The following is a 23,952-nucleotide window of genomic DNA, read 5'->3' as shown; positions in this document are numbered from 1 at the left end:
TAGATACAAAGCAAAAAGGAACACAAGTCACCACTTCAGGTGAGTGCCTCTGCATCATACATGTACCTGTGAAACATGTAGAGCATGTAGGTCCTTTTTTTTTGGTCTCACTCAGCTTCCTGTAGCTGGGACTACAGGTGCACACCACCACACCTGGCTAACTTCTGTCTTTTTTTTTTGGTAGAGATGGGGTTTCACCATGTTGCCCAGGCTGATCTTAAACTCTGAGCTGCGATCCGCACTCCAGCCTGGGCAACACAGTGAGACTGTCAAAAAAAAAAAAAAAAAAAAGCCCACAAAAATTAGCCAGGCATGATGGCAGGTGCCTATAATCCCAGCTACTCGGGAGGCTGAGGCAGGAGAATCACTTGAACCCGGGAGATGGAGGTTGTAGTGAGCCAAGACAGAACCATTGTCCAGCCTGGGTGACAGGGCGAGAGTCCATCTCAAAAAAAAAAAAAAAAAAGACAACTGCCCAACTAGACAGCAAGCACATGTCCACACAACTACACTATTATGTGAACAACACAGGGAACTGTGGAGTTTAGCTCAACAAGGTGACTTGACTTACCTTGCTGAGAAACAGCTAAAGGAAAATCTCCTACAGCAATTGAGGAATTAAGTCTGTTACTCAGTTCTGAACAGTTAGAACATTAAGAGTTTTAGTTTTATTATATTATAGATGTGTTTTTGTGTCATATGGTAGAAATGTAAATAGTAAATGTAAAATAGAAAGTAAGTTAAAATGACTAAAAACCAGTCAGAGTAAATCTACCAAGCTATAAGCAAAAGGTTATATTTAAATAAGTGTAATGTTACAGTATTGGTATTTGTTATGTTTTCTTATAAGGTTCCCTTATCCATTTTGCTGTAATTAATAATCAAATAATGTATTAGCCAGTCAAAAATTATGTATGCTGTCAGGATAAATCAAGTCAAAATGTTTTTCAGTGTCACTACTGAAATTGTTTTTGGTACAACTATATGACTATCAAAGGTTATGTACAACACACAACTCTACCCAGATACTCATCCTTGCCCTGTTCTCAATAAAGGAAACAAGACTCTTTAGTACTCTGTTTTTCAAACTGTAGGTCAAGATCTGTTAGTTGTAAAATCAATTTAGTCACCATTGGCAATAAAACAGAATAGAGAGGCAAGAATCAACATGCATCAAACCAAAAGGATTGTACTGTGAAACGCCTGCTTCATGTATCTATATGCGTAAATGCACACATAGGAAAATGGATTTCTTACTAAGAGATACTGTTAAAAGAATCTGAACAACACAACCTTAGGGGAATAGCTGTCTCCAATCTTGGGGTTGAGGCATGAACGCATGAAGACTTGAGGGATATTCTCAAACAGTCCAGTGGCTTGTGGAGGGAGAAGTTGATGGTGTAATGACAATTTGTGGGATACAGTGATGTAAAGGTTTTAAGATATGAGTTAGGCCGGGCGCGGTGGCTCAAGCCTGTAATCCCAGCACTTTGGGAGGCCGAGACGGGTGGATCACGAGGTCAGGAGATCGAGATCATCCTGGCTAACATGGTGAAACCCCATCTCTACTAAGAAATACAAAAAATTAGCCGGGCGAGGTGGCAGGCGCCTGTAGTCCCAGCTACTTGGAGGCTGAGGCTGGAGAATGGCGTGAACCCGGGAGGCGGAGCTTGCAGTGAGCCGAGATCGCGCCACTGCACTCCAGCCTGGGCGACAAAGCGAGACTCCATCTCAAAAAAAAAAAAAAAAAAAAAAAAAAAGATATGAGTTAACAGATTCAAAACACTAAGTAAATAAACATTCCCACCTCTTCCCCACCCAGGCTTACCAAACATAGCTCAGATCTCCGGGCTCAGTCTTTCCCAGCCAGGTCCCAGCCTCCTTTTCCAGCTTTGTCTCTCATTTGCCCTGGCCTTTCCTCCTCCCAACACTCCATGCTCCCCTCAGGGAACCACAGGCCTTATTCTCCACTCCAGATCTCTGCACCTGTCCTCCCTCTAGCCTGGAAGGTCTCTGCTATTATCCACTGGTCCCTTTCATACACTCCAGCATCTGGCTGTGCACTTGCTGGCTTGTGATTGATTGGTCTCGCTGTCAGATTTAATACCACTGCACTAACCCCTACTTGTGGCTGGGACTGTGTTTTGCTCACTACTTCCCTAGGGTGTTCAAAATCATGCCTTGTACTCACTAAGCTCCCCATAAATTACATTATTTTTTTATGACATATTTCAGATGTGTTTAAATAATGTTCTGTTATAAAGATTCTCAGTACAGGCTGGGTGCAGTGGTACATGGCTATAATCCCAGTGCTTTGGGAGGCCAAAGTAGGAGGATCACTTGAGCCCAGGAGTTCAAGACCACCATGAGCATCATAGTGAGATCCTGTCTCTACCAAAATATATATATATATTTATTAGCTGGGCATGGTGGAGTGCTCCTGTAGTCCTAGCTATTAGGGAGGCTCAGGTGGGAGGATCGCTTGAGCCCAGGAGTTTGAGGCAGCAGTGAGCCATGATCATACCACTATACTCCAGCCTGGGCAAAAGAGTGAGACTCTGTCTCAAAAAACAAAAATCCAACATGCATCCAGTATCAGTATCACTGTGGTAGCCTGGGGGAATCACTGAACTGCCACCATATTACTGGTGGCTTCACATAACCCAGCTATTTTAGCCCCTTTTCTCAAGGTTTAGCATGAGCCAAGGATACACAAGGCCGTCTAGGGCTCTTTATGTTTTGTTATAGAAAAGTTTAAACATGTATGAAAATAGATGGCTGGCTGCGGTGGCTCACGCCTGTAATCCCAACACTTTGGGTGGCCAAGGCAGGTGGATTGCTTGAGCTCATGAGTTCGAGACCAGCCTAGGCAACATGGCAAAACCCTATCTCTACAAAAAATTAAAAAATTAGCCGGGCATGGTGGTGCACACCTGTAAGTCCTCAGCTACTCAGGAGGCTGAGTTGAGAGGATGGCTTGAGCCCATTGAGTTGAGATGCAGTGAACTGACATTGTGCCACTGTACTCCAGCCTGGGCAACAGAGCTAGAGCTTATCTTAAAAACAAAAAAGAAGAGAGAAAATGAGTACAACCTCCATGTACCCATTCCCAGTTTTTCAATAATTTTCAGCTCCTGGTTAATCTTATAAATAACTATTTTTTGAAAAACTGTGTAATATAACTCCAATCTAGAACTTGTCAATAATAGGCCTTGAAGATCCAAAAGAAAGAGAAGTTACTGGACTCTATAGGGCATGAGTGGTATCAAAATAGACCTGTGTTGGGCTGGGCTGTGAGTCAAGGGTTCTAAAATCTAACTATGAAAAAGGCACCACCAGGCTGGGCACAGTGGCTCATGACTGTAGTCCCAGCACTTTGGGAGGTCAACATGGTGAAACCCCGTCTCTACTAAAAATACAAAAATTAGCTGGGCGTGGTGGCATGCACCTGTGGTCCCAGCTACTCAGGAGGCTGAGGCAGAATCGCTTGAACCCTGGGGACGTAGGTTGCAGTGAGCTGAGATCCCGCCACTGCACTCCAGCTTGGGTGACAGAGTGAGACTCTGTCTCAAAAAAATAATACTAATTTAAAAAAAAAAAAAAGAAAGAAAAGAAAAGAAAAAGGGACTACCCAACAAGTAAAAGACTCAGGTGAGAATTACAATGATGTTGGCTGGGTGTGGTGGCTCATGGCTGTAATCCCAGCACTTTAGGAGGCCAAGGCGGGCCGACCATGAGGTCAAGAGTTCAAGACCAGCCTGGCCAACATAGTGAAACCCCATCTCTACTAAAAATACAAAAAATTAGCAGGGCGTGGTGGTGGGCACGTGTAATCCCAGCTACTTGGGAGGCTGAGGCAGGAGAATCACTTGAACCCAGAAGATGGAGCTTGCAGTGAGCCGAGATCATGCCATTGCACTTCAGCCTGGGCGACAATGTGAGACTCCGTCTCAAAAAAATAAAAATAAAATAAATAAAAACTTAAAAGAATTACAATGAAGTCTTGAGTCCTTGGTTCTGAATCATCATCCATCAGTCATACCTATGTCCTCAGCTAATACAGTAATCCTGGTGCTCCAGAGTAATTGAAAACTACCCTCAGACAAAAGTAAAAATTAAAAGCCAGGCATAGGGGCTCATGCTTATAATCCCAGCACTTTGGGAGGCCAAGGCGGGCAGATCACCTGAGGTCAGAAGTTTGAGACCAGCCTGGCAACCATGGCAAAACCCTGTCTCTACTGAAAATACAAAAAATTAGCCAGGTGTGGTGGAGGGCGCTAGTAATTTCAGCTACTCAGGAGGCTGAGGCAGGAGAATCACTTGAACCTGGGAGGTGGAGGTTTCAGTGAGCTGAGATCGTGCCACCGCATTCCTGCCTGAGGGACAGAGTGAGACTTCCTCTCAAATAAATAAATAAATAAATAAATAAATAAAATTTAATTAGAGCTAGCAAGGCCGGGCACAGTGGCTCATGCCTGTAATCCAGCACTTTGGGAGGCTGAGGCGGGGGGATCACTTGAAGTCACGAGTTTGAGACCAGCCTGCCCAACATGATGAAGCCCCGTCTCTAGTAAAAATACACAAATTAGCCAGGTGTGGTGGTGCATGCCTCTAATCCCAGCTATTCGGGAGGATGAGGCAGGAGAATCACTTGAACGTGGGAGGTGGAGGTTGCAGTGAGCCAAGATTGCGCCAGTGCACTTCTGCCTAAGTGACAGAGTTTTCCATCCCAAGAAAAAAAAAAAGTAGAGCTAGTGAAGTGTTTATAATCAGTTTTAGTGTCACATGTACAGATCAGTAATGTAATCATTGTAATACTGTCTGGTCTACAGCCAGGTGCGGTAGCTCACGCCTGTAATCCCAGCACTTTGGGAGGCTGCGGCAGGCGGATCCGTGGATCGCCTGAGGTCAGGAGTTCGAGACCAGCCTGGCCAACAAAGTGAAACCCTGTCTCTACTAAAAATACAAAAATTAGCCGGGAGTGGTGGCATGCTCCTGTAATCCCAGCTACTCAGGAGGCTGAAGCAGGAGAGTCGCTTGAATCTGGGTGGTGGAGGTTGCAGTGAGCCAAGATCACTACAGCCTGGGCGACAGAGCAAGACTCTGCCTCAAAAAAAAAAAAAAAAAAAAGCATTAAATTTCATTTTTTCATTTTTCCCTTTATTTTTTCATTTTTTAGTTGTGAAAGTAGTTTGTATATATTTAGAAAAATGTTTACTTTTATTTAATAAACTATTCATTTAATAAATGTATTAATTGAGCACTAAATAATGCTCAAAGGATCGTAAGTTTTTTTCCTCCACACTAAGCCCATGGGACATGAAGAATATCTGGGTGCTTCCAGGATGTGAGGAAGGAATGTGCCTTTTCCCACTCCTGGCCTTCAGGTGCTGTCCTGAGCACGGGATGCTGGGGCAGGGGCTGCCTTGGCCATCTTGCTATCTGCATGGCAGTGGCAGAGGATGGCTGAGGGAAAGGACTAGAGAGCCCTGGAGCTGCCGCCTTGCTCTGTGAGAAGCCCCTTCCAATGGAGATTTGAATTACTTGCAACTTGTTGGCCTGCCTCTCCACCCCACCCCCATCTGTTCCCTAGCTCTCAACTTTGGCAGCACATTGGAATCTCCTACTGATGCTCCCTGACTGCGCCCTCGGAGATTCTGATTTAACTGGTCCTGGGTGCAACAGGGCTGGCATGAGACTACTAAAAACTCCTTAGGTGAATCCAATGAGCAACCAGGCTAAGGACCAGTGATCTAACTGTAAGTCATCTCTTCCTTTTTTCCCTTTGTAATTTTATGTTTCCATCTCATACTGTGGTTGGCTACATCTGTTTCTTTCCTCTCCTACTAGAATGTAGGCTCCAGATGGCCTGCCAAACAATGCATGTGGCCCTTCACGCTCCAGGTGATGACAAGTACCCGTTGCTGATAGAAGTAGCAGAGTCATACCTTTCTTGGAATTTAGGTTCTACAGTCAACACTTATGGCACCCAATGAGTCAAAAACATCCTTGGCAACTCCTAAGGAAGGCTCTTCCCTGGAACCTGACGTATTGTTTCCCCATCGCCATCCAGGGAGAGTTTCCTCCTGGGCCAGAACAGCAAGCTGCCTCCTCCACCAGGCACCAGAGGAAGTAGGGGGCTTATGTTAGGGATCACTTTGCATAAATACACATTTAAACATGTGCCTCACCCTCCGCACAGCAGGATGCTCATGCCATGAACAGCCCACAGGAACCAGAGTGACCGACCCTCCAGGAGGTACACACCTCCCTCCCATCCCACCCACTCCTGAGCATATGGTTCTCACATCCACCAGTGGGTGGAATCACCCACACCATTTAAACTTTTTGTCAAGGATGTAGAGTTGAATTCATGTGATTTCCCATATGAGCAGTGTCCCTCTGCTGCACAATTATAGCCAGCTCAAGCAGGTCCTCTCCTTCCTTCTACCTGCCCTGCAAATGGCTCTCTCCTTCACTGACCCCCCACCCTGCCTCTTAAAGGCTGATGCTCCCTAGGACTCTATCCTTGATGCTTCTCATTAATTCTTCTCCCCACTGGCTCTCAGCCCTACTTAGGGCTCCTAATCTGTTAAAAAATACCCATAAGACCTCCCTTTCCCAGTTAACAGAGATGTGGCCCAAGAGGTTCCCCACTTCTAATTTGAGTGGGGGCAGAAGAAGAGAAAGACCTTATCTAGGTCTTGGGGGCAGGGCTTCCAGGGCACAAAGGAACAGAGTAAATGTGCAACATGGTATTTTCTTGAATGAATGGATTCATAATAAGAATAGGACTTCACCAGCTTCCAAGGGACCCTCCCCACCTCTCAGATACATTCTGAGGCCTAAATTTCACGTGCTCATCTAGGATCCCAGGCCAAGCCTTCTGCCACACCAAGCCACACCAAGCTCAGCAGTACTCACAGGCCTTTAATCTATAACTGCCTGGCCACACTCTGTCACTTCCCCAGGATGGTGGGAAGGGATGAAGATGTACAGCCAGGTAGGCCACATCAACTCTGAGTCCGAGGGAAGGACTGGGGTCAGGCTGGGGCTTGGGCAGGGGGCTCCCGGCCCCAGGCGATGAGGGAGTTGCTGGCTTGGGCAAGCTCGGCGATGGACACCCGGCCCCGCTGTCGGATGAAGTTGGCCACGGCAGCCAATTCCTCTGGGGTTATGTAGATGAACTTGCCCCGGTCGTCAATCACACCTGTGGGGATATGCAGGTTGTGGGGCTGAGGCCTCCTGGGCGTTCCCCATCTGGCCTGAGAATGCCCACCTACTCCTTCACAGCTGGCTCAGGGCCCTTCAGGCCTCCTGCCTGCCTGGCCTTTCCCGGCTGCATCCAGTCCTGCTAGAGGAGTCGAATCAGGCTGCCCTGTCTGTCCTCTCCCACTGCCACCATCTCCAGGCCCTGGCACGTCCTCCTTGTAACTGCATCCAACAACTCAGTGCCCCTTGTTGCACACCCCTCCCCCGATCTTGGGTGGTCATCCTGCCTCTGCAGCACATCCCTGCAGCCCCTGTGGCTAGACACTCTCCAAGGCCAGGACTGCAGTGATTGGCTCTTATCCTCTCACCTGTTATAGTCCCCTCAGCCAGCAGGTCCTGGATGCGATTTATGGTGTCCTATGAGGAGAACAATTCTCAGAGTAGGGACAGGCACCAATGTCCCCAGAAAAAGCACTGAAACCTCCCTCCCACTACAACCAAATCTCTTTATTTCCCTCTCATGCCAGCCCCTAAATGTGACTCTGTGCTTCGCCTTTGGAAGGGCCCTGGGTAGAAGGGGCTCTGGTCTTGGGCCCTGCAAGCCCCCAAAAGAGGATCTCTCCTGTTAGAAGCAGGGCAGTGGTGATGCTTGCAACATAGGCTGGTGCAGTCTGTGCAAGAGAGTTGTCAAGGTAACTGATTTGGGCTGCTTTGGTCACAGGGGCTGGCAGAGTGATGGGGTTTGGATTTTTTTTTTCTTTCCTGCCTGTTCTTCCATCCATTAAAAATGCAGGATTCCTAGGGTGCCAGGAGACTTCTGTGCACTACTCACTCTTGGTTGGGGACAGGGTAGAGGGTGCATTAAGACTCTGTCTTTAGGGCAGGTCCTCTCTGCTAGCCACACAGACCCCTGGCCACACTGCACACAGCAGGGCACGTTCCAGGGCTTACCTGAGTACGTAGGCCCACCTGGGAAGCCAGGTCTTCCAAGAGCACAACCTTGGACTGCTACAAAAAGGAGGAGGAAAAGAGAGAGAGGCTGAGCTTGGGCATATCCCTCTAGGCATGGGCACCCTCCAGGTTCGCATTCTGATCTGATCTGGGTGGCTGGATAAACACTGTACACACTCCTGTGGGACAGCCTTGCTCCCCTGACACACACACACACACACACACTCTCTCTGTCTCTCTCACAACCACCCATTGACAGAGACCTGCACAATCATAAACCCTCTCATTCCCCTTCTTGCGAGGAAGGAATCTACTCAAAACAACCACCTGCCTCACGGGCCCTGTCCTGGACTCCGAGACACACATGAGTGGAAATCAGAGCACGGCTGCCACCATCCTCTGCATCCAGCCATCTCTTTTTAACATCATGGACAAGTTGAAGGGGACGCACCATAGGGAGGAAGGAGGTGGTGAGAGTCACCAAAAGCTATTTTAAATAACTGTCACCAGGACTTATGTTTGCTGAGGACTTACTAGAACAAGGCCCTAAAAAGGTATGAGGGACACATGCTGAACAAGCCATAGCCCCCGCCCTGGAGCTCGAAGTCTGGCTGGTGAGACAGGTGAGTACATGGACAAGAGGGAGAGCAGATAAAGGCCCGAGCAAGACAAGGTCTCTCAGTAGAGGCCGTGGGGACCCACTCCTGCCTTGCCTTTGCTTGCCGCCCCACTGGCCTGGTCCCCCATAACCTGACACACCCACACTTTTTATCCATCCTCTTCATACCATCTGAGGCACTGAGCCCACCCTTAAAATCACTGTCACTAACACCGCTGAGTGCTTTCCAGCACAGCCGTGTTCCATGCTCCAAGTGCTTCCTCATACCCTCAGTAGAAATCTGAGTTCCCAAGGGTGCGGTGAAGGGTCTGCTGCTGTGTCCACACAGGCACCTGCCCCCACTACCCCAACAGACAGCACAGGACTTGAGAAAAGACCGTTCTTTTGCATTTCTGTGAATCCTCCACCTCAAATGAGCTGGGGGAGGACTGACATGGTGACACCTCCCTGACTGCAAATAGCATGTGACTTGTTTGAAATGCCAAGCCGTATTTGCAAGCAGGAAGGCAAGCGAGAGGCAGCTGGGCCAGGATGGGCAAGGACAAGGTGACGTGGTCAGCTAGCCTCTACCTACAAAACAGGGATCAGGCAGTGGGCTCTCAGTGACAGTGTGGTGCAAGAACATGAAGTCACCCCAGGTGCTCCCCGATGACCTGGCCTGAGGTGCTGCTGGGGCCAAAACACGTTTGATAAAACAAGCTAGGTGTGGAGGCACACACCTGCAGTCTCAGCTACTCGGGAGGTGGAGGCGGGAAGATCACCTGAGCCCAGCCATGGTCAGACAGGAGAATGGAATAAGACCGAGTGAACCCTACACCTCTCATAAACAATGCTGGGTGCAGGCATGTTCCTCCAGTTCTGAAATCTTAAGGCAAAAAGGCCCATCCCTTTGGAGCAAGGAGGAGAGCAGACAGACTGAATTTCAGAAGTCCTCCTTTTCCTTGCAAGATAGCAGCTCTAGAAGAATTAGCCAGCACAGGCTGGAAAAACTATTTTTTCTTTTTTTTTTTTTTTTGAGATGGAGTTTCACTCTGTTGCGCAGGCTGGAGTGCAGTGGCACCATCTTGCCTCACTGCAACCTCCACCTCCTGGGTTCAAGTGATTCTCCTGCCTCAGCCTCCTGAGTAGCTGGGACTACAGGTGTGCACCACCATGCCTGGCTAATTTTTGTATTTTTAGCAGAGATGGGTTTTCTTTTTTTTTTTTTTTCGGAGTCTCGCTCTGTCGCCCAGGCTGGAGTGCAGTGGCCGGATCTCAGCTCACTGCAAGCTCCGCCTCCCGGGTTCCCGCCATTCTCCTGCCTCAGCCTCCCGAGTAGCTGGGACCACAGGCGCCGCCACCTCGCCCGGCTAATTTTTTGTGTTTTTAGTAGAGACGGGGTTTCGCCGTGTTAGCCAGGATGGTCTCGATCTCCTGATCTTGTGATCCGCCCGTCTCGGCCTCCCAAAGTGCTGGGATTACAGGCTTGAGCCACCGCGCCCGGCCAAGAGATGGGTTTTCAACATGTTGCCCAGGCTAGTCTCAAACTCCTGACCTCAAGTGATCCGCCTGCCTCAGCCTCCCAAAGTGCTGGGATTGCAGGTGTGAGCCACTGTGCCCGGACAAGCTGGAAAAACTTCTAAGCTCCAAAAGAGTTTGGAGAACTCCCAGAGAATGGTACCTCCAGGGAGCCACCAAAAGTGAGGGCTAGAACTGGGGACCTTTCTTCTGGTTTCTGCAGAGTAAAGAGAGATGCTGAAGCTGACCCCCTCCTCTAATTCCACCTGGGAAGGCTTCCAGGGAAGGGGCTTCAGGACCATCTTACTGCCTACTGGGTAGGCGGGGACAAGTTCCAAACAGCAGTAGGCAAGTGTGAGAGATATTCTGCCCGGTCGCAGCCCCTAATCAAGTGTGCCAGGGTAGACAAAGGGCTCCATGAGCGGGGAGTGCACACAGCCTGAGCAGACAGGACCCTGTCAAAGCTGCCAGCATTTTCCCCACTTAGGAACCCCAGACTCAAGGCCGTGAGCCCAGTCCCTCACTGTCGGCAGGCGTCTAAACCCTGCTCTCTTTCAGGAGAGGTGGCGGGAGGATTATGCAAGCCCTGGGTCCTTGGCAGCCCCTAGTAGCACCCCCACCACCGCCCCCGCTCCCTCTGCACTCCTTCCCTCAGCCGCCTCTGCACCTCTGAGTTGCACTTGAAAACCTCTCCCCTCATGGCATCCTTCGTGGGAGAGAAGTTGCTTAGCAGCAAAGCAAAGTAGGATGTGCTTATGCAACCTGGAGCAGCATTGAGGCGGCCTGCGCAGTGGCTGCAGACAGAAGGGGACACACTGCCGCCCCACCCTAGACTCCAAAGGAAACACCATCCTGTTTCCTCTGAAAGACCCAAGTTCCCAGTCAGGAGCGCATGGCAGAGGATGCTTGTTTCAACTCAGTGGAGCCTCAGTGTGACAGAACTGACAGAAAACACATGTGAAGAGACTTGAAAACACACTGACTCACTGAGCGTGGGGTCTGAAGAGCAGGGAAACTGTCAAACTGAGTGTGAGGAAGTGATCAAAGGCTTGCACCTCCCACACAGACCCAGGTCCTTCTCTACCTTCGGGGTCGGAGCGGGGAGAAACACTCCTGGCCAGGACCCTGCAGCTCTGCCCCTCTAGGCCCCCCTGCCCACTCTTGCATGAGCCTGAATGCACTGCCTGCAGCCCCTGCTGGAGGCAACCGACCTGCACACACCAGGCAGGGAGCTGACATTCAGGCTCTGTTCCGTGGCTGCTTACCTTGATGTAGTTGATGAACTCTGTCAGGAAGCTCTGGGACTACAGAAGCAGAGAAATCAGGATGAGCACCCCCTAGCAAGGCCACAGGGTTCTGTACCCATCCACTCAAGCACCACCTGCTCACTTGAGGGCCACCTGCCTGCAGCCTGCCTTGGGCCCGCCCGACCACCTGCATGTACCACTTGCTTACACAAGCAGCAGAGCCTTCCAGAGTAAGCGTTTCGGAGGCACCAGCCTCTGCTGAGGACGAGGCCTCTGGCCGCTAAACCCTGCTGGTACTGACACCCACCCACCTCTCACTGCCTGGCCGGGACATCTGGGATGGGGTGGCTAGCCTTGGGTCTGGCACAGGCTGCACTGATGGGTTCAGAGAGGGGCTTCCCAGGGGCAGCAGGCCCACCTGTTCCTCAGTCATGGTCTCTCCCACGCCTTCCTCCTCCACCACAAAGGCCTCCTTCAGTTTCAGGTACTCCTCATGCTCCCGCTGGGCCTGCTCCTCGCGGGCCTTCCTCTCCTCCTCCTCCTGTGGGCACAGGAGGCAAAAGTCAGGAATTCGGGGCAGGTTCCCACCCCATCCCTGTTCTGGTTGCTGCTACCCCTGCAGGACACCAGAGCATACAGCCCAGCGTTTTCTCAGAGACAGAGCTCCTTCAAGACCCCCATTCCTCCATCCCCCAAGCTGAACAATGGGTCGAGACCCCTCTTGTCATCAGTTTCATCATCACCTGGACAAATGCTGCTCAGCCCCTGCTCCTGCCCTTCATGCTCAGGGGATCTTAGCAAAAATCTGTTGAAAACCCCACCATGACCCCACTCTACAATACCCTCCAATCACCTGACCCATCCTTTCCTTGTGTAACTCATTAAGCATACCCCATCATGTCCAAACCTCATGAGCAAATGTGAACCCTGCATTTCCTCACCACCCACTCACCCAGTCAGCCCACTATAGTCTGGCTTCTGTGTTCCCAGTTCTATGAAACAACTCCTGCCACAGTCTCACCCATGCCCTCCACTCACCAAACTCAAGGCACAACCTTCAGGTCTCATATGCCTGTCCTCTCAGTGATCCTTCTTTCCTCCCTTGGCTTCCAGATCCCACCCTCTCCTGGATTTCCTCCTGCTCCTTGGGCCATTCTTCCCGCCTCCTTCATCATTCAGCCCTGCCTCTTCTCTCTCCTCCACATTCTCTGGGCCACCTCGCCCATGCCCAAAGCATCAACCCCTTCCTTGCCAGTGACTACCACACTTGTATCCCCACCCGAATCTCTTCCCCCAAACACACAACGGTCCATGTGACACACCTACTGGGCCATCTCACAGGCAGCAGACAGACCCTAGGACCTGCTCTTCTATGCTTAGACCTCCTCCTGGGTCCCTGGCTCCGTGAATTAACACAGCCAACTGGTCAGAAATGAGGTCCTACTGACCACTTCTTTCTCGAACTTCCAGGAAACTCCCTGGTCTTTTCTTTCTCGAACTTCCAGGAAACTCCCCGGTCTGTCAATGTTGCTCCATCACCACTACTGCCTGGTACAACAGCCTCCCTCAACCCATTTTCCAGAGCACTCAGAAAAATTTTCTTCAAACAGAAAGCTAAAGCTGGGGCAAGTAATATACAAGATGAGTCTGGGGCATCTTGCAGTGCCAGAAACTAAGTACTCAAAAAACAAAACAACGAGTGTGTGTTAAAGGTACACAGGAGCCAAATGAAACGGCTCCCAGTGGTCAAAGCTGGAACAATCTGAACAACACAATAAATAACATGTTGCCAGGCGCAGTGGCTCACGCCTGTAATCCCAGCACTTTGGGAGCCCGAGGTGGGCAGATCACAAGGTCAGGAGATCCGGACCATCCTGGCTAACATGGTGAAACCTCATCTCTACTAAAAATACAAAAAAATCAGCCAGGCATGGCGGGCGCCTGTAGTCCCAGCTACTTGGGAGGCTGAGGCAGGAGAATGGCGTGAACCTGGGAGGCAGAGCTTGCAGTGAGCTGAGATCGCACCACTGTACTCCAGCCTGGGCGACAGAGCAAGACTCCGTCTCAAAAAATAAATAAATAAAATAAAGTAAAATAAAATAAATTAAGAAATAACATGTTACTGGATTACAACACAAAGTACAAAATAAATACTCATGAGTCTATACAGATATAAAAAAAATGGCTGGTCACGCACGATGGCTTATGCCGGTAATCCCAACACTTTGGGAGGCTGAGGCAGGCGCATCACTTGAAGTCAGGAGTTCAAGACCATCCTGGCCAACATGGTGAAACCCCGTCTCTACTAAAAATACAAAAATTAGCTGGGTGTGGTGGCGGGCGCCTGTAATCCCAGCTACTTGGGAGGCTGAGACAGGAGAATCGCTTGAACCTGCAAAGCAGAGGTTGTAGTGAGCCCAGATTGAGCCATTGCACTGTAGCCTGGGTGACAGAGTGGGACTCCATCTCAGAAAAAAAAAAAAAAAAAAAAAGACTGCATTCATATGTAATGAATAGGGAAGAAGAGACATATCTCCTGTAAGAGATTTCCAAATAATTTATGTAAGAACTCCAACCCCCCAACCCTTAAGTGTGGGCTGTGCACAGTGACTTCTTTCCAAAGAAATACGGGAAGAGGGGAAAAAAGCAGTCACATTACAGTGGAGAAAGCTGGCAAACAAAACCGCAGCCAGGCGACCAAGGTTAACAACATTAGGGATAAGTGAAGGGGATAACCTGCGTGCTTAGTATGTTGCATTGAAGATGGAACTTCACTTATTGTCTTCTTCAGTCAGATCCATAACCCCAGTCTAACCATGAGAAAAACAACCAAACTCAAATTAAGGGACCTTCTACAAACTACTTGCCCAGGACTCCTCAAAATTGTTAAGGCTGGGCACAGTGGCTCACACCTGTAATCCCAGCACTTTGGGAGGCCAAGGGAAGAGGATTGCTTGAGTCTAGGAGTTCAAAAGCAGTCTGGGAAACATGGTGAAACCCAATCTCCACACACACACACACAAAATTAGCCAGGCATGGTGGTGCACACCTATAGTCCCAGCTACTCGTGGGGAGGGGGATCTAAGGTGGGAGGATTGCTTGAGCCTGGGAGTCAGAGGTTGCAGTGAGCCAAGATCGTGCCACCGCACTTCAGCCTGGGCAATAGAACAAGACTTGTCCTAATCAATCAATAAACAAAAATCTGAATAATGTTAGAGTTTAGTTACTAATAATGTGTCAATATTAGTTGTGAGGAATGTATTAAAGTGAGGTAAGATGTTAAGGATAAGGGAAACTGGTGACAGGGGAGAAGAGCCAGGATATTTAAGGTACATTAAGTGGGACAAATATTCAGAAAGGTAAAAAACCCTCTCTGCTAATTCCTCCCCTATGCTGTATTCTGGCTTATCAGCCACAGCACCCACATCCAGGATCCTGGGACAACAGGCCAGTCAGAGGTCACAGGTCTTCCCAGCTAGGGCAGCCCTGGCTCTAACCCTACGTACCCAACGTTTTTACGCTGTTCCCTTTTTTGGAAACCTGGTTCTCAGAACAAAGGAAGCATCTGGCAAACAAATGTTCATTAGTCACCTTTACTGCAGTGGTCCCCATTCCCTGAGCACCTCCTCTATGTCAGGCCCTCAATGCAGCCACCATCTCTTACAATGATCTTTAACAGCCTCAAGGCCTTCAGGATCCAGACCCCCATCACCTCTCTGCCATCTCTTCCTCCTCTCCTGGCTTTCTTTGCCCAGCTGCCCTGCCTGCCTCGTGTTCCTCACATGCTCCCTGAAAGTTCAATAGTCACGTGCACAAGAATCCTCACTCTGGGCTCTGCTTTTCAGCAGCTGCTTTTCCAGGCTGTGCTGGAGCCTAGGGAACAAATAAACCAGAACCTGCCCTTGTGCCAGATCTATGGCCCACCTTCTATGTTGGAGGTGCCAAGGAGCTGCATAAGAAGCAAGGCTGCCTGGTCAAGGGTCAGAAGTCAGGGTCGGGGCTGGCCTCACCTTCTGCTCTTCCTCTAGGCGAAGCCGCTCCTCCTCCTTTTTCCACTCAGCTTCGCGCTGGGACTCGAGTCGTTTCCGCTCCTCACGTTCAGCCTCCTCTGCCTAGAGAGAGGTCTTCATAGGGGCACATCCCTCACCCCAGCTAGAGTGTGCCCACCTCCCAAACAGACTAGGGAAGGCAATGCCTGGGCCAGGACACAGACCCAGGCAGCAGGAGACAGAGTCAGGGAGGCAGCAAGCACCAGCCCAGCAGGCAAGGAGCCCTGAGTCTGCCTTAGGGGAAAAGGCAGGCAGGGCCCTTTCCCACTTCCCAGAGCTGCATCCCATCCCTCCGGCTTGCCTCACGCTGGGCCTTTCGTGCTTGTTTCTCCTCCAGCTTCCGCAGTTTCTTAGCTCCAATTTTCCCTGACAGGTGAGTTTCCGCTGACTTCTCAACGTCTTCTTCCTCCTGGGCTGGGTATGATCAAAGAAAGACAGTAGGTTCTGACCAGAGAGGACTGACGATGATGGATCCCCAACCCCTCGTCCCTCTCCTAATGGGGGGGGTCCCCTTCCACCCACCTGCAAATGTCACTAGCCCAGCTCTGCCCTCCAGAGGCATCTGCCATAAGCACATGTGTGTGTGCGGGTGCATGAATATGTAGGGATGGAAGAATGGTGAGGGGCCCACAGGGCAAGGGAAAAGATGAGAACTTTGGGCTAGGTGCGGTGGCTCACGCCTGTAATCCCAGCACTTTGGGAGGTCGCGGCGGGCGGATCACGAGGTCAGGAGATGGAGACCATCCTCGCAATCATGGTGAAACCCCATCTCTATCAAATATACAAAAAAAGGGCCGGGCGCAGTGGCTCACGCCTGTAATCCCAGCACTTTGGGAGGCTGAGGCAGGCAGATCATGAGGTCAGGAGATCGAGACTATCCTTGCTAACACGGTGAAACCCCGTCTCTACTAAAAACACAAAAAATTAGCCAGGCGTAGTGGCGGGCGCCTGTAGTCCCAGGTACTCAGGAGGCTGAGGCAGGAGAATGGCGAGAACCCGGGAGGCAGAGCTTGCAGTGAGCCGAGATCGCGCTACTGCACTCCAGCCTGGGCGACAGAGCGAGACTCTGTCTCAAAAAAAAAAAAAAAAAAAGATGAGAACTTTAGATATTGCATAGTCATAAAAAGGGAGGTATCAGGTTAAAATATGCAAGTGTCTCGGGGTCACAGATAGGGCTGCCTGGATATTTAAGGTACTGTGGCTGATGAGCCAGAATACAGCATGGGGGAAGCATTAGCAGAGAGGGTTTTTGTTTGTTTGTTTCTTTGTGTTTTGTTTTTTGTTTTTTTGTTTTTTTGTTTTTTTTGAGAGGGAGTCTAGCTCTGTCATCCAGGCTGGAGTGCAGTGGCCGGATCTCAGCTCACTGCAAGCTCCGCCTCCCGGATTTACGCCATTCTCCTGCCTCAGCCTCCCGAGTAGCTGGGACTACAGGCGCCCGCCACCTCGCCCGGCTAGTTTTTGTATTTTTTAGTAGAGACGGGGTTTCACCGTGTTAGCCAGGATGGTCTCGATCTCCTGACCTCGTGATCCGCCCGTCTCGGCCTCCCAAAGTGCTGGGATTACAGGCTTGAGCCACCGCGCCCAGCCTTTTTTTGTTTTTTTTTGAGACAGTGTCTCGCTCTGTCGCCCAGGCTGGAGTGCAGTGGCGCGATCTCGGCTCACTGCAAGCTCTGCCTCCCGGGTTCACACCATTCTCCTGCCTCAGTCTCCTGAGTAGCTGGGACTACAGGCACCCACCACCACGCTCAGCTAATTTTTTTTTTTTGCATTTTTAGTAGAGATGGGGTTTCACCGTGTTAGCCAGGATGGTCTTGATCTCCTGACCTCGTGATCCGCCTGCCTCAGCCTCCCAAAGTGCTAGGATTACAGGGATGAGCCATTGCGCCTGGCCCAAGGAGGGTTTTTTTACCTTTGAATACTGGTCCCACCTAATGTACCTTAAATATCCTGGCTAATGAACTACAGAGTTCTCTGGTTTCTGTCTCTGGTGCCAAACCCCCAGAGAAGGGAAGTCCTATGGGGAAATTTATCCTGCCTCAAATCTGAAATCCTCCTCACCATAGTCAGGAGTTGCTGAGGATTCTGGGCTTAGTCCCTGGCTAGGATTATCCCTTTGCCCACCAAAGCCTGGCTGAAAAGACAGTCCCAACACCATGACTACCTCAGGGCCAGCTGCAAGTTAAAGACCCACTGACGCCTGTGCAGCAAGGGTCTTTGAACCCAAGTCTGAGCCAAAAGGTAGGCAAAGAAGGGGCCTCTTTGTGAGCTAAAGGGATAATCCCTAAGGGTACAAGGCAAAAGCCTCAAATGCCCCCAGTTTCTGAGAAAGACCCAGACGCCCCCTCCTCAGGCTCAAGCCAGCTGTCCAAGTACTGGAGAAGACAATCCTGAGGGCTCTCCTGGTCTCCCGGAAGCAGGGATATGGAGACCTCTGTGTCAACAGAATGTCTCCATCTTTAAACTGTTTTCCTGGGGTTGTGGGTGACCCCACTCCAGAACTGCAGAAACTCTTGGCCAGGCACTCTGCCTCTAGGGTGAAATCCTCAGGGAATGAGTGTGCCCATAACAGGAAGGGTGCGAGGATAGAAGGGGTGAATTGAGGAACATTCTGAATCAATCTGAAGACCCTTGCCCTCTGCTTGGACACTGAGAGCCAAGATGAAGGAAGAGGGGGGTTGACCCAGTGGAACAAATGCCAGGTCCCAAGAATCCCCCTACTCTACCGTGTGGCTCCCAGATGTCCCTCCTACCCTGAGGCTTCATATCCTACTCCCCCACTTAGTTTTGGGGGCCTCTCTATCTCCCCCTCTAACCCAGACCCTCTCCCCACCAGGCTGGGCTCCTCTCACCTAGGATGACAGCTTCCTGCTCATTCTCATCTGCTTCTGCCAAGGTCACCCGCTGGGCTCGACGCTGGGCCTGTAGGCGGCTGCCCAGGTCCCTCCGGCGCCGAGGCCTGCCTTCAGCTCTGGGCTCCTCAGGCTCCAGGGGCCTAGGCTGGGCCACCCGGCCTGCTCCTGCCAGCTCCTCATTGTGCAGTGACTCTTGGCTGGCTGTAGGGAAGACAGAAATGACAATGCTGCCTGGAAGCCCAGTCCGGCCCATGGCAGGAGGAGCGGCAGCCTGGAAGCCTCACCTCCTCTGCTCAGTGGTCTGCTGCCCACAGCACAAGGCCCCGACTTCTCAGTCTGACTAGCAAGGCCTTTTCCCCCAGGCCCACAGCTTGGTCCCAGGCGGTGGCTCACCCCTTCCCTCGGACCTGTATGAATACTCTTCTCTCCTCTCCCAGCTCCACCTTTCCAGCTGGCCTGTCAGGAGTCCCCTATCCTGATGTCCCCAGCTCTCATCGAGTACCCGCTGCAGGAATCCATTGATTTCTCGCCTAACACCACCTGTGGTTTTACCTGGCTCCCCAACCAGAGAGTACACTTCCCGGCAGTAGCCGAGCCTTCCCCTGGAAGACTTGCTGGCTCTCCGCCTTTCCTCAGCGTGGTCCTCCCGCCCCTGGGAGCGCGCAGGTGCTCAGAGGCAGCTTGTGGGCCTAGGGAGCAGGAAGACACACAAACCCGCCCGCTGACCAGAAATGGGGGAAAAGAGGGAGGATGGGTGTATCTGTTCTGTGTCCTGGCCAGTGACACGGCCTTTTGATCGGGGAGCAGATTAGGGAGGGAGCGTGGGCGCTCTCTTTGGCGGGAAGGGATAGAGCTTCAGGAGTTTCCTGGAGCCGTCTCGCGCTTCTCCAGCTCGTGGGGGGCAGGCAGAAAATATTCAGATGCCCCCTTCCTGGCACCTGCTCTGGAGCCAGGCTGGGAGGAATGGGAAACCCCTGCGGCCACCTTAACAGGTGCAGAGGGAAAGGGCCCAGACAGTGACGGATGGGAGTGGGCGCCGGCGAGGGCCTGAGGCCTTTGGAGGTACGGAGCTCCCGGGAATGAAGAGAGGGATGAGGCCAGACTCTGGCTTGGGGTCGAGAGAAAGGGGTAGCAGCGCGGCCACCGGTTCCAGGCAGGGCACTACGGAGGCCCCAGTGGGCCCACGAAGCGCGCATGGATGCGCATGCGCCCCGCCCGCCCGGATGCGCACGCGCAGGAGCCGCGACGCGCCGGTCCACAAAGGCTCAGGCCAGAAAACCCGGTACCACCAGTCCTGGCGCAGCGGCATCTCCTACCTGATGCCGCCCGGCCCCGGCTGCGAGTCAGGAAGAGGATAAAGCCGACTAGCAGAGCCGCCGCTACCAAGTACCACACGGGCCCCACCATGACGAGGCCCTCCGTGCAGAACCACTGCGTCCACCCTAAGGCCGGAATCTCCTAGGCCCCGCCTCCATTTGCCAGTCTAGACTCCGCCCACTATTCGGAGCCCCGCCCAGCCGCACTTCACAGAGAGGCTTTAATGTAAAACATTAAAATGAGTTTGGGGGGCGTAAAAAAACCCATAATGTTAAGAGGAAATTATTGCAGATAGTATGTCCAGTAGAAAACATCTATGTATTTTTTTTTGAAACAGAGTCTCTGTGGCCCCGGCTGGAGTGCGGTGGCGCAATCTCGGCTCACTGCAACCTCCACCTCCCGGGTTCAAGCGATTCTCCTGCCCCAGCCTCAGTAGCTGGGACTACTGGCGCCCGCCACCACGCCGGGCTAATTTTTGTATTTTTAGTAGAGATGCGGTTTCACTATTTGGCCACACTGGTCTCGAACTCCTGACCTTTTGTTCCGCCCACCTCGGCCTCCCAAAGTGCTGGGATTACAGGCGTGAGCCACCACGCCCGGACTCTGTATGTTTTAAAATCACTAAATTTTAGTGATTTAAAATCCCACATAGTGTTTATGGAAACAACCTTGGAAAAAGTACGAAGAGGCTTGGGACTGATGCACACCAACTTCAGGACAGCGATTGCCTCTAGGAGGAGGGAAGCGGGTTGGGGTTAAGCCCTGAGCTTTAGCTATATCTGTGACATTGAATTTCTTTCCCTCCCTCCCTCCCTTCCTCCCTTCCTCCCTTCCTTCCTTCCTTCCTTCCTTCCGGAAGGGGAGGGGAGGGCAGTACTGGAATTTATGAAGCTTTTTGTATGCATAATAACAGAAGTAAAGATTTCAGGAGCCAGGCACAGAGGCTGGTCTGTTAACCCAATACTTTGGGAAGTCTAGGTTGGGGGATCCCTTGAGCCTAGGAGTTCAAGACCAGCCTGGGCAACATGATGAAACCCTGTCTCTACAAAACAAAATACAAAAATTAGCCGGGTGTGGTGGCATGCACCTGTAATTCCAGCTACTTGGGAGGATGAGGTGGGAAGATAACCTGAGCCCAGGGAGGTCGAGGCTGCAGTGAGCCATGATCATGCCACTGCACTCCAGCCTAGGTGATAGAGTGAGACCCTATCTCAGAAAAATAAAAAATAAAATAAATAAAAATAAAAATAAATTCAGGACCATTGAACAACAGTGAGAAAGGGGTTTGAAAAAATATGGGCCAGGCGAGGTGACTCTCGCCTGTAATTCTAGCACTTTGGGAAGCCGAGGCAGGCAGATCACTTCAGGTCAAGAGTTCAAAACCAGCCTATCCGACATGATGAAATCCCACCTTTACTAAAAATACAAACAATTAGCGGGGCATGGTGGCACACGCCTGTAATCTCAGCTACTTGGGAGGCTGAGGCAGGAGAATCACTTGAACCCAGGATGCGGAGGTTGCAATGAGCCAAGATTGCACCACTGCACTCCAGCCTTGGCAACAGAGCGAGACTCCATCTCAAAAAAAAAAAAAAAAAAAAAGGAGAAACAGGTTGCTTATATGAGGATTTCCATCAAATGAATGTTTCTGCAGCTTCTGGAGTTCTCCTTAAAATGTGTTTCTCTAATTTGCCTTTTTTGGTTTTTGACTTGTACCACCTCTTGAGACACAGAAGCAGCTTCATCTGGCCTGGGATCTGAAGAGAAACTGCTTCTCGTCCTGAACGATCAATTCCTTGGCTTTAGAAAGTTAATTAGGCCGCGCGGGTGGCTCGTGCCTGTAATCCCAGCACTTTGGGAGGCTGAGGTGGGCGGATCACCTGAGGTTAGGAGTCTGAGGTCAGCCTGACCAACACGGAGAAACCCCGTCTCTATTAAAAATACAAAATTTTTTAGTAGACTGTGATGGTACATGCCTGTAATCTCAGCTACTTGGACGGCTGAGGCATGAGGATTGCTTGAACCTGGGAGGCAGAGGTTGCAGTGAGCCGAGATCGTGCCATTGCACTCCAGCCTGGGCAATGAGAGTGAAACTCTGTCTCAAAAAAAAAAAAAAAGATTATCTAAGGCTGGCACGATGGCTCACGCATATAATCCCAGCACTTTGGGATGCTGAGGTGGGCAGATCACTTGAGGTCAGGAGTTCAAGACCAGCCTGGCCAACATGGTGAAACCCCGCCTCTACTAAAGATACAAAAATTGGCCGGGTGTGGTGGCTCACGCCTGTAATCCCAGCACTTTGGGAGGCCAAGGTGGGCGGATTGTGAGGTCAGTAGATCAAGACCATCCTGGCTAACACAGTGAAACCTTGTCTCTACTAAAAATGCAAAAAAATTAGCCGGGCGTGGTGGTGGGCGCCTGTAGTCCCAGCTACTCAGGAGGCTAAAGCAGGAGAATGTCGGGGACCCGGGAGGCAGAGCTTGCAGTGAGCCGAGATTGCACCACTGCACTCCAGCCTGGATGACAGAACGAGACTCTGTCTCAAAGAAAAAAAAAAAGAAAAAGAAAAATACAAAAATTAACCGACCATGGTGGTGCATGCCTGTAGTCCCAGCTACTCAGGAGGCTGAGGTGGGAGGAGTGCTCGAACCTGATAGGCAGAGGTTGCAGTGAGCAGGGACCACGCCACTGTATTCCAGCCTGGGCAACAGAGCAAGACTCCATCTCAAAAAAAAAAAAAAAAAAAAAAGGAAAGAATGAAAAAGAAAGTTATCTATGGAATTGTAATTATGGATGTCAGTTGTGATCTTTTTGTTTGTTGGTTTTTTGAGTCAGGGTCTCACTTGCATCACGCAGGCTGGAGTACAGTGGCACACTTGGCTCATTGCAGCCTCGACTTCCCAGGCTCAGGTGATCCTCCCACCTCAGCCTCCTGAATAGCTATGACTACAGTTGTGTGCCCCCAAGCCTAGCTAATTTTTTGTATTTTTTGTAGAGACTAGGTTTCACCATGTTGTCTAGGCTGGTCTTGAACTCCTGGGATCAAGTGATCCACTGTACCCAAGCTAGTTGTGATCTTACATTACAGAACACCTACTATGTACCAGGCACTGGGATTTACGAATGAGAGGTGAGGTTGGGCGCGGTGGCTCAAGCCTGTAATCTCAGCACTTTGGGAGGCTGAGGTGGCAGGGAGGAATCTCCTGAGGTCACGAGTTCGAGACCAGCCTGGTCAACATGGTGAAACCCCCACCTCTACTAAAAATACAAAAATTCACTGGGCGTAATGGTGCATGTCTCTAATCCCAGCTAGTGGGGAGGCTGAGGCAGGAGAATCCCTTGAACCCGGGAGTCAGAAGTTGAAGTGAGCCGAGATTGTGCCACTGCACTCAAGCCTGGGCGACAAGAGCGAGACTCCATCTCAAAACAACAACGACAACAAAAAACGCAGTGGCTCACACCTGTAATCCCAGCACTTAGGGAGGCCAAGGTGGGCAGATCACGAGGTCAGGAGTTCAAGACCAGCCTGGCCAACATGGTGAAACCCCGTGACTACTAAAAATGCCGAAATTAGATGGGCGTCGTGGCAGGTGCTTGTAGTCCCAGCTACTTGGGAGGCTGAGGCAGGAGAATCGCTTCAACCCGGGAGACGGAGGTTGCAGTGAGCTGAGATCATGCCATAGAACTCCAGCCTGGGTGACAAGAGCAAGACTCCGTCTCAAAAAAAAAAAAAAAAAAAAAGAAAAGAAAAGAAAAGAAAAAGAAAAAGAGAGGTGAGCAAAAACAGATGTGGTTTTTACCATTAGAATTTTTAGAAAACAGAATCACACAAATGAATATCTATTTGCAGTGGAGAGGTCAGTGGTATGCAAGCAGATGAAAGGGAGCTCAGGGAAGCTTTTCCTGAGCTGGGGCTTGAACTGGCTAAGATCCAAGAAAGGTGTCCATGTAGGGTGGGCCGTTTTTCTTCTTTTCAGGCTCCTCAGGGTAACTGATGTCTTCCAGGCCCTCATCTGCCCCCAAATTCCCATGGCCACTCCTCTAGGTAGTCTGCATAATGGTGTTTCTGCCTCAATAAAAGAAAACAGGTCACCACCCAAAGCAGTGGTTCCCACGCTTTTTTTTTTTTTTTTTTTCTTTTTCAGACGCAGTTTTGCTCTTGTTATCCAGATTGGAATCCAATGGCACGATCTCTGCTCACTGCAACC

The 23,952-nt window shown here is 50.7% G+C and overlaps 1 protein-coding gene across 1 annotated transcript; it reads right to left on the bottom strand.

Annotated features, from left to right (window-relative positions):
• Window positions 1–6,910: 6,910 nt before the first annotated feature.
• On the bottom strand, window positions 6,911–19,909 carry DDRGK1 (DDRGK domain containing 1). Its single transcript, XM_003905005.4, has 9 exons — window positions 19,744–19,909; window positions 18,425–18,628; window positions 15,877–15,989; window positions 15,537–15,638; window positions 11,945–12,067; window positions 11,545–11,583; window positions 8,164–8,220; window positions 7,581–7,629; window positions 6,911–7,210 (listed from the first exon to the last, which is right to left on the bottom strand). The coding sequence occupies exons 1-9, from the start codon at window positions 19,832–19,834 to the stop codon at window positions 7,044–7,046; spliced, it is 945 nt and encodes a 314-aa protein (XP_003905054.1). The 5' UTR covers window positions 19,835–19,909; the 3' UTR covers window positions 6,911–7,043.
• Between the last annotated feature and the right edge of the window lie 4,043 nt (window positions 19,910–23,952).

Source organism: Papio anubis, chromosome 16 (assembly GCF_008728515.1).
Source record: "Papio anubis isolate 15944 chromosome 16, Panubis1.0, whole genome shotgun sequence".
NCBI classification, from domain to species: domain Eukaryota; kingdom Metazoa; phylum Chordata; class Mammalia; order Primates; family Cercopithecidae; genus Papio; species Papio anubis.
This window is presented reverse-complemented; position numbering and strand designations above follow the sequence as displayed.

Coding starts and splice junctions, on each gene's coding strand:
- DDRGK1 (XM_003905005.4), bottom strand. CDS start 19,834: ATGGTGGGGCCCGTGTGGTACTTGGTAGCGGCGGCTCTGCTAGTCGGC. Junction 15,990..18,424: donor GCAGGAAGCTGTCATCCTAG/GTGAGAGGAGCC, acceptor GATCATACCCAG/CCCAGGAGGAAGAAGACGTT. Junction 8,221..11,544: donor AGTTCATCAACTACATCAAG/GTAAGCAGCCAC, acceptor TCCTTTTTGTAG/CAGTCCAAGGTTGTGCTCTT.